Source organism: Manis javanica, chromosome 3 (assembly GCF_040802235.1).
Source record: "Manis javanica isolate MJ-LG chromosome 3, MJ_LKY, whole genome shotgun sequence".
NCBI lineage: Eukaryota > Metazoa > Chordata > Mammalia > Pholidota > Manidae > Manis > Manis javanica.
The window spans coordinates 136,101,693-136,119,968 of NC_133158.1; the positions used below are offsets into that span (position 1 = coordinate 136,101,693).

The 18,276-nt window shown below is 36.2% G+C and overlaps 1 protein-coding gene across 12 annotated transcripts in view; it reads left to right on the forward strand.

Moving 5' to 3' along the window:
* Positions 1 to 13,235, forward strand: part of MECOM (MDS1 and EVI1 complex locus) — a 537,754-nt gene extending 524,519 nt beyond the window's left edge. For 11 of the 12 annotated variants that reach the window (XM_073232118.1, XM_073232119.1, XM_073232116.1 and 8 more), the window contains 5 exons: positions 1,413 to 1,582; positions 3,512 to 3,656; positions 6,861 to 7,094; positions 7,900 to 8,080; positions 11,659 to 13,235. In XM_073232118.1, the coding sequence (XP_073088219.1) occupies positions 1,413 to 1,582; positions 3,512 to 3,656; positions 6,861 to 7,094; positions 7,900 to 8,080; positions 11,659 to 11,793 (865 nt within the window). In that variant the 3' untranslated portion in view covers positions 11,794 to 13,235. The remainder of the gene's footprint in view (positions 1 to 1,412; positions 1,583 to 3,511; positions 3,657 to 6,860; positions 7,095 to 7,899; positions 8,081 to 11,658) is intronic. The other variant, XM_073232122.1, reaches the window with a different exon arrangement.
* Positions 13,236 to 18,276: the final 5,041 nt, after the last annotated feature.

Sequence of the window (18,276 nt, forward strand, 5' to 3'; positions counted from 1 at the left end):
AAATATATACATTTTTTCAAAAGTAGAGACTAAGATATTATAACTACTGTCAATGTGGGGTTTTACACATTTTTAAATTAATATAAGAAGAAAGTTGAGGATGATACCAGAACAGATTTTTAAGGAGGAAAAATTAAATGAATCCTTGAGTTGGTTTATTGATACAATGACAAAATAAGTAGTTTAACAGATTTATTTTTCCCACTGAACTAACCAGACTTTTGACATCATGTAGAGACAGCGGTAAAGCCCAAACACTTGGAGTGGAATGCGGTTATTTCTGATGTAGAGCCCTTGAACCACTGAGGCTGCCTTCAGAAGTGGGAGAAGGGCCCTTCACACATGGAAGAATGAGTTAAGGATTTTCTGGCTGCTAAGTTAGAATTTCCACTTAAAAGTCATCTGGAGAAAGTTAACTTTTCTTTTAAGCAACACATATACAAAAAAAAATCACATAAACAAATAAAGCAATCCTTAATACTCCAGAGGAGAATACTCTGTAAATTATCACGTTTCTTCCTCACTGATAAGAGCTGGGGTCAGAGGGGGATTACATTTTAATCTTATGACTAAAGGAGAAGTTGAAAGTAATTTATGATTTTTTTATCACACGGAAGGCAGAAACAATTAGCCACCCAACAAGAAATGCTTTCCTGAAAAACTGACCTGGTTCAGAACTGCCACAATCTCTTTAAGAAAATAGAAAAGGAGAGTTGGGGACACTTGGGAGAAGGGGAGTTAATAAAGACCTTTGTTTTTATTCCAAAAGGAGAATTCAGTGACATGCTTACCTTCTTCTATAGCAGTTTAAACCTTAATAGAGGAAAGACTTGGGGGCTACTAATTACTACAGATGATGAAATAATTGGTATCAGAAGAAACTCTTCACATTGCCTCAGTGTTAAAAATTTGGAATGTTTCATGCTGTTTTGGTGAAGATAACAGAATTTCCTTTAGGTGTCGCATTGAGAAAATGAATTTACAAAGAAATTAATCAGACGTTGCCGTTTTGAATTAAAAAATGATCTTTTTTACTTTATTTGAAGAATACATAAATTTGTTCCATGTTTTGTTTACAAAGAATTTAAGCAGAAGATAGAACAGTACTACTACTTCTTAATGTCCTTAATTTTGTGAAGTTTATTTAAAATATTGGAACCAATTACCCTAATACATTTGAGACCAGTGAAATTACCAATATTTCATTATGGTTTTTCGTAAAGTCATGAAAATCTTTAAAGCAATCCCAGTCCATTGGGATTGAAATCCTGACTATATGAATAAGACTCTTGCCTCTGCGTTTTCTCTAATATGTTGTTTTATGGATAGTAATTTTGGATATCAGGTTTACTAGCTTCGAGAAGTATCTTTTGATTTTGCTTGGAAATATTTTTTCTGTTTTTATTTTTCAGATGCAAATACTGTGACAGATCATTCAGCATATCTTCTAACTTACAGCGGCATGTTCGCAACATCCACAATAAGGAGAAACCCTTTAAGTGTCACTTATGCGATAGGTGTTTCGGTCAACAAACCAATTTAGACAGACACCTAAAGAAACATGAGAATGGGAACATGTCTGGTAGGTGACCCATTGTATTGTGAGATAATGGTATCTTTTTCTTATTTTAAAAGATAATCGTGATCTTTCTTCTCTCTTTCCACTTTGACACCAGAATCAGATCCTAAAAATTGCAGCACATGGCCCTTGAGATTTTAGAATGATGTGAATAGTGTAATTTTTTAATAATATACAATTTAGGACCTTAACTGGAGTGTTTTTTAATTCTCTGGGATTCTTCTCAATGGGTAATCTCAAAGAAAGAGAACCATGGCGCAAACTCATGGGACGCTTGTGAATCAAGGTTTCCTGAATTGCAGGGAACAATGTTTCTACCTGTTGGTACAGAATGTGGCCTCAAGGCATGCAGGATTTCCAGACTGGCAGCCCCAAAACACCACGCTCTGAATGATAAACCTGGAAACTGTGGCTGCTTTGCAGAGGGCCTGGGGTTCAGAGAACATCTCTAGGGTAACTTTTTAGAGATCAACAACAGAAGATTGTCAAAATGACCAAGCTAACCCATAGGGGGTATGGTTTGGGCCACAAATCCTGGGGTAGAATTAAGTTGAAAGTGGCAAACAAACCCAAACAACAACTAGCGTTCCCTGAATTCTGACCTGCCAGCATACAATTAGCAGAAGAGATGGTGGGTTCTCTTGTGTTGTCTCCTAATAAGCTGTTAGCTAACATCTGCCAGCGGGGCTACGTGTGCAGAGCTATTCTGTGCAGCCACAATTTATTTCTAGAGAATAAAGGAAATAATGGGGCCAAGGGAAGAGGCTGAGCACATAGTCCAGAAAAAGAGATTTTTAAGAACAGAGAAAAGTTGAATTTATAAAAAGTGATATTTTCTTAAGGGAATTATTTATTATTAATCCATCTTCCACTGTACAAACATATTGCTGTGATCCTGGGTGGTTATAACTTAGAACTTATATACTGTTTACTTCCCTCTAAGCCAAAAGTCAAATGGTCATAGTTTAAAAATACCAGATTGTAGAGAAGCCTAATCCGGTACACAAAAGTGGTCACACTTTTGGTGTGTATCCTTACAGCATGCTACTATAATTTTTCTAGTCAAAATTATTTCAGAAAATAATTGAATAAATTAAAACCCTGACACATCCACATTCAGTACATATTTGTTGAGCCAGATTATATTTCATTAAGCTGAGGAATGCTCTAAACTCTTATTTTTGTCATCTATTGTGATAAATTTATTAAATTATAGATATTTTGTGGTCAAGATAAACAGCACAAAGCAAATGTTGGTATAAAGTTAAACCACATGTAAAGTTTATAGTTGTGTAAGTTTATAGACACCTTACAAAATTTCATGATAAGGTATTATGATTCTAATTTTATAGGTAAGGAAGCTGAAGATCATCTAGTAATCAGCAGATCCAGTATTGTCTTCTTAATGCCATAGTGTACCACCCTCTGGGCTGGTGTGTTGAGTCTACCCAAGGCTTAGCCTACCATTATCAGAACGCAGAATGTTCAGTATGTATTCAGTCTTTATTTGGAAGTGCAGTTCAGCACAGGAGCAATAAATTGCCATTGCCTGCAACCAGGATTGAGCACACAGCTTCTTCCGGCACAATCTCTTTAGAGATTTATAATTTGCCTCACCTTATCACCTCATTATTTGAGTAAAAATGTTCCCAGGTCTCAGTGGGAATAGGAGGAGGCTAGTGGGAAAAATACCATCTTTGGGAGATTGTACCTCATGATTTCAGTGGTTTGAAATATTCTCCAAGAGATTTTCATGGGCATGTGTACTGTGGTAAATTGGGAGATTTTGACCTCCTAAAAAAATTCCATTATTAATATTCAAAAGAGCCTGTTTTAGAAAACAAGCCTGATCAAGTGAGAAAGAAATAAGGTTCAAAACCAAGTGACCAGTAAGTAATAGCCTGTTTCACAAAAGGCTTTCTCTCCCCGCAGGTACGGCAACATCGTCGCCTCATTCTGAACTAGAAAACACTGGTGCTATTCTTGATGACAAAGAAGATGCTTACTTCACAGAAATTCGAAACTTCATTGGGAATAGCAATCACAGCAGCCAGTCTCCCAGAAACACGGAGGAGAGGTAAGACTGGTGTTCTCCTTTTTAAACTGATTTCTGAAATGAATATGTTTTCAAATACATTTGCTATTCCCACTTTTGTGATGCTAACACCTACCACCAATGGCTGGTATTTATTTAATGCAGATTAAACACCAAATGCTCATCTAAGCCCTTTACATGCATTAATTAAATTGAGTATCCTAATGACCTTATGAGATAGTGACTGTTATTATGTAATTTTTTCAGTGAAGGAATGGAGCTACAAAAGATTAAATAATTTGCCAGAGGTCATATAAGTAATTAATAAACAGGATTCAACCTAGGCTGTTGGATTCTAGAGCCCACGCTTTTATCATCATTCTGTTCTTTCTCTCTTCATAGCTAATTAGAATATTTTATCAAAACTTTCCAAGTAGAGGACAAAGCCAACACAAAGGTTCAGTTGATTCAATAGTGGCTACTATTAGATGTCATATTTTGTGACTATATGGCTATAATGTATATGTGTGTTTGTATATGTATATGTATATGTATATGTATGTGTATATATATATATATATGTACATATTTATATAAATATCTTTCTATAAAAACCATCTGAGACTTTGTAATAAGATTCCATCACTACTTTATATGCTCTCAGATGGCTGCTCCTTTATGTTTGGCCTGTTTGTTTCAGTGGGTGTGGCCATCCTTGTTTGCAGCCAGGGATGCCCTGGCTCCCTCTGTCATCATCATTAAGCCCACATGGCTTTATTCATAAAGCAAAACTTTTAATGCTGCTGCTAATAATAATTAACAGTTATCTAGTATTTTACATTTTATGTGATGTTAATGAAACATTATTTTACCAAAACCAATGGATTTAATTTTTCTTATCTACCAGTTATAATTAGATATCTGATACTGAGAAGTAGATTTTTTTTCTGAACATAACTATCCAATTGCCTATTAAATTAGGATGCTGCATTGTAAATTTGAATGACAGTTCCATTCCTTTTCATCCTACAAGTGTTATTGTTAGTGTCCTCTATTTTTGATGCTATTAAAAGTCAAAATTAATAATTTTAGGTAGTTTTTCCCTTAAGGCAAGCTTCATATAAATATTATTTCCCAAAATAACAAAAATGTATGGCCACTTCTGTTTTTCAACTTGTATAGAAGTCCGATAAGAGCCACAACTCTGTGTAGTTGGGCGTGTCTTTCCTTTTGCTTACCCACACGTGTGTGTGTGTGTGTGTGTGTGTGTGAGAGAAAGAGAGAAGAGGAGACAGAGAGAGATAGAAAGGAGATGAGGCAGATGGTCCAAAGTACAACATAGTAAGAACAAGTAAGAAAGTCACAGTCTTAAATTTTGATAATGATATTTACATGATACAAGTAAGAAATATTGAAAAAACCGCATCAATTTGGACTCTGAGATTCTATCAGTTTCTCTAGCCCTTAATTGGAGATCTCTGAGCCGGCATATAGCTGCAACATCTGGTATCAACATGTCTAAACAGCACAGAAGTAGAAGACTGAGTCAGCTAATTTTTCCCCCCTCAACTCCTATCAGGGCTACTTTCGATGAATAATTTGTGCCCCATAAACTGCCGTGTTTGAAAGTATAATTAGCAAATAGGTTTTCTTCATCTTGTTGGCTTTGTTACTTTTGGTTTTCATCCATGCACTCTTTTGTTCTTTTACTTTTTCTTTCTCTTTTTTTTTTTAAATAACAATTTCAATCCATTCAAGCTAGCAAGTTGGCAGTGTATCTGGAAACTAATAACTTATGCCTGTGCAAAACATGTTTTCATCATTCTTCGATAAAAGAGGTTAAGAGATCGGCTGTATGAAAAGCTTAGTAATTGTGATATTACTTTTTCTAGGATTTTTACTTTGTGCATCTGGCACACCCAAGATTGTTTTATTTATTTTTACCTTGGGAAATCAGAATATTACTTTATACTCATTTTTTTTTACATGGGAAAGTGATGCAGTGAATTGCTGATACCTGATCTTCCATAATCTGTGAAATAGTTACATTAAATGTGAAAATCATACATGTATGTAACAATAACTTAACAATTTTGACAAATTTCCTGACTTAGTAAAGAGGTAAAGGATCGAGATAAAAATGGAAAGGTTATGACTGGCTCAGGAATCAGGACAACTGGATGCCTGTGATGGTTCCATTCCAACAAGCTTTCTGAACTTGGAGAAGTGAACTAACTTCCCTGGTCATGTATCTTTAAAAAGCTGGAGGTTCAGAGGAGATATTCTCTAGTTCAAAACTTTTATAATCATTGTGTAACTTAATTTCAACTTTTAAGTCTTACAATGAAACTTAAATTCAATTTATATACATACTTTAATGTTTATGTTAAAGCATAAAATGTGTATCATAGTTTCATAAATGCTGTCAAATGTATTAAATTGGTCTTTGATGTAATGAAACTCTTTTTTAGCATTAAACTTTTGAATCTTGTAGTAAAATCCTTGCAGCTACATATTAAGTATTACATTACAAACTAAAATATTACAAATGACTTTGAAAGTACTATATTCTTGTTTTGTATCATATTAGACATGCTTGACTACTGTTTTGAAAGATAGTTACATTTTTAGATCATTTCCCACCTCAGTGTTCTGGGAAACAAAGAACTGTTTTACATCAGGACAATCAAGAATAGAAAATAGTACAAACAAGTGAGGTTTCAATAACTTCCAAGTTTGAGTAGAGTGTCTAAGTAGCATAACCACAAATGTCACCTGGTCCTTGGCAGCTACCTTAATGTTTTCTTTGAACTTTTAGATTCACTTTAGGCATGTGTGTTATGTTGCTCAGGGATATGAATTTTCTAGAAACCTATTATTTTAAATGGTGGGTAGTCATATGGTAATTAGTTAACATGTAGAGAAAAACATTTGTGTGCTTCTTATATTATATATAATGATATCATTTATCAGGCAAAGGTCTGATAAGGAGAAGACTGAGATTGTTTTTCCACTTCTGCCAGAAGCTCCATTTATTATCTGAATAATCACCCAATTATTATTTTTGCTTCATTTTCTCATATGTGAGGTTCCATTATTTTCCCATGGCTGCCATAATGCATGAACAATAAAAATTTACTATAGAAGTGTTGAAAGTCTAAACTATTGTTAGGAAGACATGATAATAAAGCTAACTGCTCGTTTAAAATGAAACCAATAGCTGGGTCTTTTTCTTTCCAATGAAAGAATGAATGGCAGTCATTTTAAGGATGAAAAAGCTTTGGTGACTAGTCAAAATTCAGATTTACTGGATGATGAAGAAGTAGAAGATGAGGTGTTGTTAGATGAGGAGGATGAAGACAACGATATTACTGGAAAAACAGGAAAAGAACCAGTGACCAGTAATATACATGAAGGAAACCCTGAGGAGGACTATGAAGATAGCGCCCTGGAGATGAGTTGCAAGACGTCCCCAGTGAGGTGAGTGCTGCAGGTGACATTAGTGAATAAGCCATTGTAAATACACATGCAGTTGCAATTCCTTCTGCTCTGTTTTTCCACTAGAGCAATATTTCAGGTGGCAAGCAATTTATGAGTAATAAATCGTAAAAAGTAAATTTAAATGAGCAACACATACTCAGTGGATTAATTTTAAACAGATGAAAACAAGGTGGCCTTTGCATAATTTGTAAGAACATAAGTACATACATGAAAGTTATATAAGTGCACAATCATTTATTTTGACTCTACCTATAAAATGCAAAGAAAAAGAGAGATTTCAACATTATCTAATTCATTAAAAATTTTGGTATATACTAAGTCAAGTAGTATTGAGATAAATTTCACTTAATTTGAAATATATGTAACCTATATAAATAGATTTTTCTAATGGAAAAACTTTAACCAAAAAATTAAATTTATGGCAATAGTGTATTTTCCTGTGAATAGTGGCTCCTGACTAAATATTATCATAGCTGGCTTTTCCCTCCATAATTTTAAATGGAAATTAAAAGTGTATGAATTCTGACATGCTGATGTCACATGTCAATGACTTTAACTTTTTATCTCAAATATACTCTTGCTTTAGTTATGAAAAATCTTAAAAGAAATATACTTTACAGAGATAGTATTTGTAACAATTTTAAAGAACCTAATAATTGATGCATGCTACTTTATACTGCAAATATAAAGTTTGAAAGCTGTATAGATTCAAATGAAAAGTGATTTGGTTAGATAACAAACTGAAAAAGAAAACCCTCTGTGCTTTCCCATTGGTTCATTTTAGGTATAAAGAGGAAGAATATAAAACTGGACTTTCTGCTCTAGATCACATAAGGCACTTCACAGATAGCCTCAAAATGAGGAAAATGGAAGATAATCAATATCCTGAAGCTGAGCTGTCTTTTAGTACTTCCCATGTGCCGGAGGAACTTAAACAGCCGTTACACAGAAAGTCCAAATCACAGGTACATATTTTCCTGCAGTAGAGTATCATGGTGACATTGTACCTTTGATGCCTAAAGGCAGATATTCTATATTTACAGTATTCTAGAATCTGAACGTGTACACTTTATGCAAAACATTCATATCTTTACTGTCTGTGACTAAATCCCAAATAGTTAATCAATACAGCAATTAATATGGCTGCATTCTACACATAAACTTCTGTGACAAACTCTATCCTACAATAATCTTTCCTTTACTTTGCAGTTCTTGTACTTCTGCATAGAGAGCCCATGTTTGCTTGCACCTATTTATATATTACTTCAGAATTATTTTCCAATTGCTTTGCATCTATGATTTTTGTCAACCTAATTATATTTTAAGATTTTTGGAAAGTAAATTCTGCACTATATTTTTTGTCCTTTATCATGTATAGTTAGTTAGCATTAGCAAATTACAGAATTTAGGAGTAAATTGAGGATCGGGGATGAAATGATTTGGCAAGAGTCAGCAGCAACTTAATGGAAGATCTAGAAATAAAACCTATCAATTTTTATTGAATGAATAAACGAATGGTACCTAAGTTCATTGGGCTTTACAGCATTCTTTCAGCACCACTAGGATAAATAAAATAAATCCATTTAAAGATCCATAAATACCAATTAAAAACTGTAGTTCTTCTATCACAAAAATAAAGGAAGTCATTATTCTGCTTGACATCTACATCAACCATATTATTCATCTTATTCAGGTCAATTAAATAAGGTCAATAACTTCCTCTTATTATCATATTATTGGTCACTTTGGTCTCAATGTTTGATCCATGTGTCTATTTTGGGGTGGCCTAACATATGAAACCATGTGACCGTATTGGCTTGTACATTTGGAAATGATTACCTTTTTTGGCTGAGGTGTTTTGGGCTGGTCATAACCACAAATGTGGTCAAATCTCAACTAAAATGGAAACAATGTATGCCAATGGGATAATACACAATTTTAAATATCAGTCAATTCAGTAAAGAGTCAAAGATATCATGAGTGGTAACAGGAAAAATAAATGTTCTTTCTGAATTGAAATAAAAGCAGCCAGCATAAATATTCCATTGCCTAGCTCCATGAACTTAACAACATGACATCATGACTATGAGCATCATTTCCTCATTGTAAAGTAGGGGAGAGGGTGAAGAGATCTAGTATCTTTTCCTGCTGCATGAGTCAGTGGGGATAAAAATGAAATTTTCCATTTCTAGCATTAAAAGTAAACTAGCCAGAGTAAACATCTCCTTTTTCCCTAGAGGCAATCATAAGAGGTAGCTAGTATTTCTTAAAACCCTTTATATCTCATCTTCTTCCCTAGGTGATCAGAGATACTGGAGATCCATGCTTTCTTTCTTTCTTTTCTAAAATTCATTTTAATTGTTCCACCAAAAATAATTTTCGTTATGAGACACAAAACCTAAAAATTCCTGAAACTGACAGAAGTGACAGAAAGCAGAAGGGCCTGAGTACCTAGAGAGAGTGGATATGATATATTTCAGTATCAGCATTTTGACATAAAGTCCCTGCCCAACTGGGTTAACAAGAAATACTAGCATTTTGCAATCCTAGCTCATATTTTTCTTGTTACTTGATCATGTCATATGTTTGAAAATGGTCAGGCCTTTTTGCAAACTGGGTTTATTTAATTTTATGAGATTCTTTATTCATTCAGTCAGTCGTTAATAATTGTTGGTTATGTGCTAGGCACTGGTCCTTGTGCATGAAAGTGTTCATATCCTTTGATTACCAAAAGGCAGACATTCTGTGTTTGCCATTTTCTATAGTTTGGATAGAGTCGGTTGATTTACTCAAAACACTCATGTATTTGCTCTGTGATTATTTAGTGATTGAATCCAAGATAGTTGATCAATACAACAGTGGTTACATTCCTCATGGACTGTTCTCCCAAAAAACCCTCTCCTACAAAATTAACTTCATGGTAATAGGTGTAATTTATGTCAGGTACACTGAGCTAAACACTCTGTTAGTTACTGCTTGTGATTCCTCCACAACCCTTGGAAACAAGTGTTGTTATCATCTCCATTTTCTGTGAGGAACATGACCTTGAAAGGTTAGGCAACTTGTCCAAGGTCACACAGCTAGTTTAGTAGAGGCAGGTTAGATGCCAGGATTAAAACTCAGGATTCCAATATCTTCTCGATACTCCCAAACATTGTCTTTCCAAATATTGAAATAGGTTTTGTTAAGACCATTTTATAATGTTCTTTATCTTAATCCTAAAAGTGGGTACATAATTAGACGGTTTAAGTTTAATGCTCACTTCTTCCATACTTTAAACTCTACAAAGAACAAGGACTCTATTATTTTTCCTTTCTTCCCTAGGATCTAGCACAGTGCCTGGCATAGAGTACATGCTTAAGAAATATTTTTTATATGTCTACTGAGATTTTGTAGAGGTCCAGAAGGCAAATTGCATATATAAAAGTCACATGTGTACATTTAGTGCAATGACCCAGCAAATCAGAATCAGCCTACAAGGGCAGATTTGCTAACTGCCATGATTATGGAAGAAACCGCAGAATGGCCACATGTCTCAGCATGACTCCCAGGATGAAATTCTGCTTAACAACAGAGGCATTTTGTCTTTGTTTACAGACAGTGGAATGTCGTTGGCAGGACTTTAATGATTCCACTTCAGCAGCATTCTGACAAGCAAGTTTAGCAATGGATGAGACCAATAATAGCAAATCAACAGTGAAAAGTTCACTCACAAGTCAAGACCAAACATTTCATTTGAATATTTTACTTGGCAGCAAATGGGGGATTCTCTGAACAGTTATGTAGAATTTGACATGATAATAGGGAAAAAAGAGCACTTCCTCACAGTACCTCTGTGTACCTTCTGCGCAACAGAAACTGGCACTCAAGTTGGCTAGAACGTTGGGTCTTGTGTTTTATTGGTTTTTGATAGAACTCACTTGATCTACCTCAACTTTTGAGGTCTTTCGATGTCAGCATTGATTATTTCAAGGGCAGTGGGGAACTGGAGAAAGGACACTGGACTAAAAGTGGGGCAAAAACAAGTTTTGCTTGTGTCTCTCTACTATCTAGTTGATAGGCTTGGGCCATGTTCCTTCACCTTTAGGCTCTGCATTGTGGAGTGCGGTGGGAGGTAGGGCTGCTCCTTTCCTAGACCACAGTGCTGTCAAGGCAGTTCTATGTTCTAGTTGTTTGCAGTTTCAGTCATAAGCACACAGTAATACTTCTGGTGAGTTGAACATGTGCATGAACAGTGGATGAGTGATTCTATCTATGGCTAGCAGGGGGATGATGTGATTTTTGGTGGAGGCACTATTGGTATTGTAGGTAGGATAAGTAATTTGTTGTTCTGTAGAATGTGTCACTTTGTTGGGCCTTCGGCCCTGAAGGCCAGCAGTAACCCCACATTATTTAAGAACAACAAAAAGTGCCCCATGCTTTTCCAAACCCACCATGAGGGCTGTTGTTACTCAGCACCGCTAACATTCACCAACAGTATGCTTCAGACTGAGAGTGAAGTTTTTCAAACGCCGTTTACCGAGTCTCTTCTTTTTTACCCCAGGCATATGCTATGATGCTGTCATTGTCTGACAAGGAGTCCCTCCATTCTACATCCCACAGTTCTTCTAATGTGTGGCACAGTATGGCAAGGGCTGCGGCGGAATCCAGCGCCATCCAGTCCATAAGCCATGTATGACATTACCAAGGTGGACCACGTGGGACCAAGTCCAACAGTAGCATGGCTCTTTCATATAGGACTGTTTAAAAGACTGCTGAGCAGAATGCCTTAGAAACATGAAGGGTCACTCGTGTAAAGTCTGGTGACCTTAAACTGAATGATTAAAAAAAGAAAGAAAAAAAGAAAGAAAGAAAGAAAGAAAGAAAGAAAAAAGGAACTATTTATTCTCGATATTTTGTTTTGCACAGCAATGGCAGCTGCTGACTTCTGGAGGATCAATGCGACTTAAAGTGATTCAGTGAAAGCGACAGACTTGCTGGGCGGAAGGCGTCTCCCAGGTCACCCTGCTCGAGGGTGTGGGTGGGTGAGAGGGGCTGTGGGGGCGGCACTGACATGGACCAACACTCCATAGAAACGGAATTCTTTTTTGTACAAGATCACCTAACACATGATTGGGAACAGTTGCTTTTAATTACAGATTTAATTTTTTTCTTCGTTAAAGTTTTATGTAATTTAACCCTTTGAAGACGGGAAGTAGTTGGATGAAATGCACACTTGATTATTAGAGAAACTGATAACAGGGCGTACTTGTTCCCCATTAACTTTTGCCTTCTGAAGTACATTGTTTAAAACTAGGGAAGAAGGGTATGTGTATATTGTAAACTATGGATGTTCAATGCTCAAGAGAGGTTAAGTCAGTGGAGTGACCTGTTTATCACCAGTACCGCTGGACCACTATACTAATAAAATGTTTGCCAAATCCTTGTAATAACATCTTAATTTTAGACAATCATGTCACTGTTTTTTAATGTTTAATTTTTTGTGTGTGTTGCGTGTATCATGTATTTATTTGTTGGCAAACCATTGTTTGTTGATTAAAATAGCACTGTTCCGGTCAGCCACTACTCTCTGACGTCTGAGGCACACCCCTTTCTGAATTGCAAGGACCAAGGTGACTCGACCTGTGTGTGGGAGTGCCAGATGTGTTTGGCTTTTCTTAACATTCCTTTTTTTGTTGGTGTTGTTTTGTTTTCCTTCTTAATGAGCTAAATACGAATAGATGCGACTTAGTTTTTGTAATACTGAAATCGATTCAATTGTATAAACGATTATAATTTCTTTCACGAAAGCATGATTCTTCTGATTAAAGACTGTACCCCATATTTTATGCTGGTCGTCTGCAAGCTTGTGCGATGTTATGTTCATGTTAATCCTATTTGTAAAATGAAGTGTTCCAGACCTTATGTTAAAAGAGAGAAGTAAATAACAGACTGTATTCAGTTATTTTGCCCTTTCTTGAAGAACCAGATTTGTTTTCTTTTTGTTTGTAATCTCCTTTTGAAATAATCGGCAAGTTGAGGTACTTTCTTCAAATGCTTTGTACAATATAAACTGTTACGCCTTTCAGTGCATTACTATGGGAGGAGCAACTAAAAAATAAAGACTTACAAAAATGGTTATTTTTTTCCCTGTGTCGTATTTTTCCCTTCTCATGCAAATTTTAGTTTCCCTTCGGGATCCAATGATGTAAAGATATGATGTCTGGGGTCTTGATGCCATAACAGAGACATGCAACACTGAACATATTTGTGTTGTTTTGAGATGACATAGGGATAGCCCTTGGCCGATAGGGAGTTGGGGTATGTCTCGCTCACTGTTCTGAACTTTCTCTGTGTGGTGTAAAGTCAGAGTTCATGTGCAACCCTACACAGTCCTGCTATCACTCCATGTCTCATTTTAGTTAGGACAGAGAGCAACCTACAGATTTTCTATTCAGTTTTTCATAGCACATGCCAAAATATGTTCTGTTTTTAATGTTTGTTTTTAATTACATAAGTACTGTTAACTGACTTACAGGAGGGAAAAAACAAACCTTTAACTTTTCTGTGTTCCTTTGGTCTTTGTCCACGTGCAAAATATCATTTTTTTAATAGTTATAACTAGAATATAGACATGATTTGGGGCTTGCTTTACTTGTGGCAAATAAATAAATAAAAGTAGATGTATATTGCTATAAATTCTTCCAAAGAATCATTTAATGGTGTCCCATATTTCATCAGGTTTGATCTACTATAATTTCAGTTATTTATTTTGTTAAAATTTTAAGTTTTCTGCTCTTCACTAGTGTAAGTGATGGTATTTTAATTTTCATATGTGTGATTGTTTCTGTGTGTCCATTTATGTACATACAGGATTGGCCTGTGAGGAGTGGTATTTCCATATGATCAATTCTTTGGTGGGGGAGCAATTATGAATATTTGCTCCTTAAATATAATGCCAGTTGTTTTAAATATACGGCCATTCCAATTTTGGCTGACTCTAGAGGTTTTAACAAGGTTTGAAAAATAGATATGATACATGGAAATAGATCCAGACTAATTTCTTCATTAATTCATTCATTCTTAGCTACAATGCTGGCTATACAGAGAGTCTCCTCACATCCTTTCTGAATGCCAGTATTATAGGAATTAAATATACAGAGTATAAATATTGATTTTCTATAGTAGAAAGTGTGCATAAGAAGTATTCAGGAAATATACTGAAGCTATAAATCTGGCTTATAAAGAAGAAGAAATATCTAGTTTTTGGAATATAAGAACACATTTGAGAACTTGAAATCTAGAATGTGCTGTGTATTTTTCTTTGTTTTAAGAATATACCTATATATTCTGTAGTAATGAAAATCTTCCCAACATTACTGAATTCTTGTTAGACTCTGAGCATGATATTTCATATGTTTGCTAACACTTGGTCTCTCCAATTTAAAAAAAGGCTTTCAAGCCTTACATTTCTGATTTTTTTTTTCCATTCGTATCACCAGCAATCCTACACCACACAGCCCTGTGGGGAGGGGAGGGACAGGAGAGACAATATTGTCTTTGGAAATGAAGGCCTGAGTTTGAGCTCTGGCTCTCCTGCTCTATGGCTTTGAGGTCACGGGCAAGCCACATACCTTTCAAAATCTCATCTGTGAAACCAGGGTAATCATATTTGATTTCGCTGTTACTGCGTTGTGTTTCTGTGAATATTGAAAAACAAAATATGTTTCTGGATATTTGGTAAAATGTCTGTACATTTTATAATGTTCATCATAAAAATTAAGGAAATACAAATGTATATACACGTACACATATATTCACAAACACTATGCTAAGAAGAAGATTTTTAGAGTATAGTAGAAATCTATTCTAGACTACAAAAGTGGATATGGACATTTTCTGGAAAAAATCTTAAGGATGTTTCTTGAACAAATATGTAGCTTTGAGAAATAAAGCTCAGTCCTTTGAAAATATGAGACACCCAGTATAACTGTTGAGAGCTCTCAAAAAATTCAGGGACAGTTAAGAAAACACATTCAAAGAGTAGGAACATTCATAACTTTTATTTTCAGATATTGGCTCTCAACCAATCTTATTTCTGTACAGAATAAATAAAATGAGCTGTCCATTTTTAAACTTCTGTTATATCAGTGTCATGCTGGGAATGTGTACAGCCTTTACCTCAGTTAGTTCATCACAATAGGCCTGCAAGCAGCATTATTCTTGTTTCACAGGTGAGGAAACTGGAGCTCAGAGAGCTTAAGAACCTGCCTCACAGTTAACCAGAGAGGAGCTGCTTAACTGAGAATCCAAGGGAGTCTGGTCCTTGGCCCACACTTAGCCAAGAGTTTCAGACCTCCTGATTCAAGCACAGTTAATGAAAGTCCAAAAAGGAATGTTCCAAACCAAGGAAATGTGCCCACTGAGAGTAAGGCTGTCAGAGATGCAAATGTGCCCAGGAGACATTTAGGCATCTGAGTCTTGGCTATGAAGAGTTTGAAAGCTCAAGTCAGAACTAGCAACACTAATACATTTGACAAATCCACTTCCTTAAGAAGAGATGAGCCTTACTCGTGTTTGCAAATTCCTAGCAGGTGGCCTGAGTTTCCTCCTTACCCATTTTGAGAGAAATGGTTTACTCCAAACCTACATTTTGAAATTATTAACATGGCATGAGTTAAGCCTTTTCTAAAATATGGTTAGCAGACTCAGAGAAAGCAAACGTGAAGTCAAGTTAGGAAATGTACTTACTTCATTCTCTTCAGGTTTAAAGAGTTGTTAATGGAAGGAACATGGGGAGAAGTGGGAAGAGCAGAAGGAAAAATCAAACGCATTGGGTCTAGGAGCCCTGAAGAGAATTTAGAGACCCAGCCAGCAGCCAAAAGACAGAGGTTGCTATTTAATTGCTAATTACATTCTGCACAACCTGTTTCAGAATACAAGAGACTGTCCTTGCTGCAAAATACATTGAGGAAAAGGATACAGAATGGCTACTATCAAGAAAGAAAGAAATCCAGAAAACAACAAATACTGGTTGATAGTATGAAGACACTGGAACCCTTGTGCTCTGTTTGTAGGAATGTACAATGGTGCAGCCACTGTGGAAAACAGTATAGCAATTCCTCAAAAAATTAAAAATAGCATTACCATATGATCCAGGAATTCCACTTCTGCGCATACACCCAGAGGAATTAAAGCACGGGTGCAAAGAGATATTTGTACTCTTACGTTGATGGCAGCATTATTCATGACAGCCAAAAAGTGAAAGCAGCCCAAATGTCCATCAGTGAGTGAAATGTAAACAAAATGTGGTACATACATACAATGGACTATTATTCAGTCTTAAAAAGGAAGGAAATTCTGATACATCCTATGACATGGATAAACCTTAAGGACAGTATCCTAAGTGAAATAAGCTAGTTAAAAAAAGACAAATACTACATAATTCCACTCATGTGAGGCACCTAGTCACATTCATAGAGATATAAAGTAGAATGGTGGCTGCCAGAGGCTAGGGGCAAGGAGGAACGGGGACTGTTTAATGGGTATAGAGTTTCAGTTTTGCAAGATGAAAAGAGTGCTAGAGATTGGTTGCACAACAGTGTGGATGTTTAAGATAATGAATTTTATGTTTTATATTTTAACACAATTACAAGAAAAGAAAAACAATACAATCCCTCTATCTACATGGTTCTTTAAGCTGAAGAATCTAATTCTAAACAGGGCAGCAAATTGCCAGGTGGATATGGGAGGGCTCCGAAGAACTGAAGGGAAAGCTGGGGAGCCAGGCCAAGAAGACCCAGAACTAGTGGGTAGACAATAGAAAAAACCAATGGGCAGCTTAGGTTGTTATCATCAAGACAAATCATTTACCATTATGTTCAGTCCTTCTTGTCACTCTGGATCTATAAAATTTTAGGGATAGTGCATGAAACTGGTTCTGCTTGAAACCATATCTGATCAAAAGCACCATTAAACTTTCCTAAAGGATGGGGCAGGAAAGGCTATTTCCCATATGGCCAAATTGAGAAGCTCCTCCCAAATAACTGGGAATAAATTATGGATACCAAAAACAACACACCACTTGTATGATAGGAAAATTAAGATATATAAGGGATAATATTTACAGGGCAGGACACAGGATTTGGTAATGTCAAGGGTCATCAGAGGGGCAACATGATAGCACACCCAAAATTAGAACTGTTCCAAAAAACAAAAGACCTACAATCCTCACAGGAATAATTGTTCCAGAGAATTCTTGAAGTAAGGATTTTTTTTAATGCTTCAGTCATGACTCCTACTGACAACTCTACCAAGATCGGCAATCAAATTGTAGCCAAGTTGCCATTTGTTACCCCAAATTAAAGCAGATTTATTCATAAAAGGATTTGCAGACTTCTTTGGGCTGCAAGTAATAATCATGGTCAGAAACTCAAGTGTTTGTCTGAATTGAAAGCACTCAGTCATCCAGTGTCTAGAAAGGAAACCAGAAACCACTCTAAATATTTTAAACAGAGAGGGATTTAATGCAGATAGTTGCATGTAAAAGCATTGGGGATGCTGGAAGAGCAAAAGAAAGAAAAGGATATAAAATAGAGGCTAGCAGTAGCTTGCCATTCACCTTGGAGTCATGGGAGCATGGCTGCTGCTGCTGGGGCGGCTCACAAGTTGCCATTATGGATGTTGCTGGAGCCCTTGGTTGTCCAGCTCACCTGTTAACACTACAGAGGGAGTCACTCTTCCTACTGTCTTCTCATCTCCCACCACTGCCTTCCATTGCACCTCACTGGCAACCAACTGGGAAAAGAGATTTTCCAGCAACTAGGCTCCTGTAATACAGAGGAACGGTGGAAATGGTGCTGGATACTAACAGCCCCTCTCTGGCATAGAATCAACTAAACTGGAAGACATATTCAACTAATGGGGAAATCCTCCAACAGTTTCCCATTATTTTTAGAATGGATATCAACACATCACTGTGGCCTCCAGGGTCCTGCATGACCTGGTTTTCGCCTACCACTCTAGCCTGTCTGGATGTGCCTATTGGTCTCAGATGTGCTGGATTACTTTCAGCCACCGAGTTCAGCTCTGCTTTCAAGGACTTTGTGTGCTGCACTCTGTGAACTTGGAACATTCCCTCTTACCTCCCTCTCAGTCCAGAACCACCCACCACGTTCTCAGT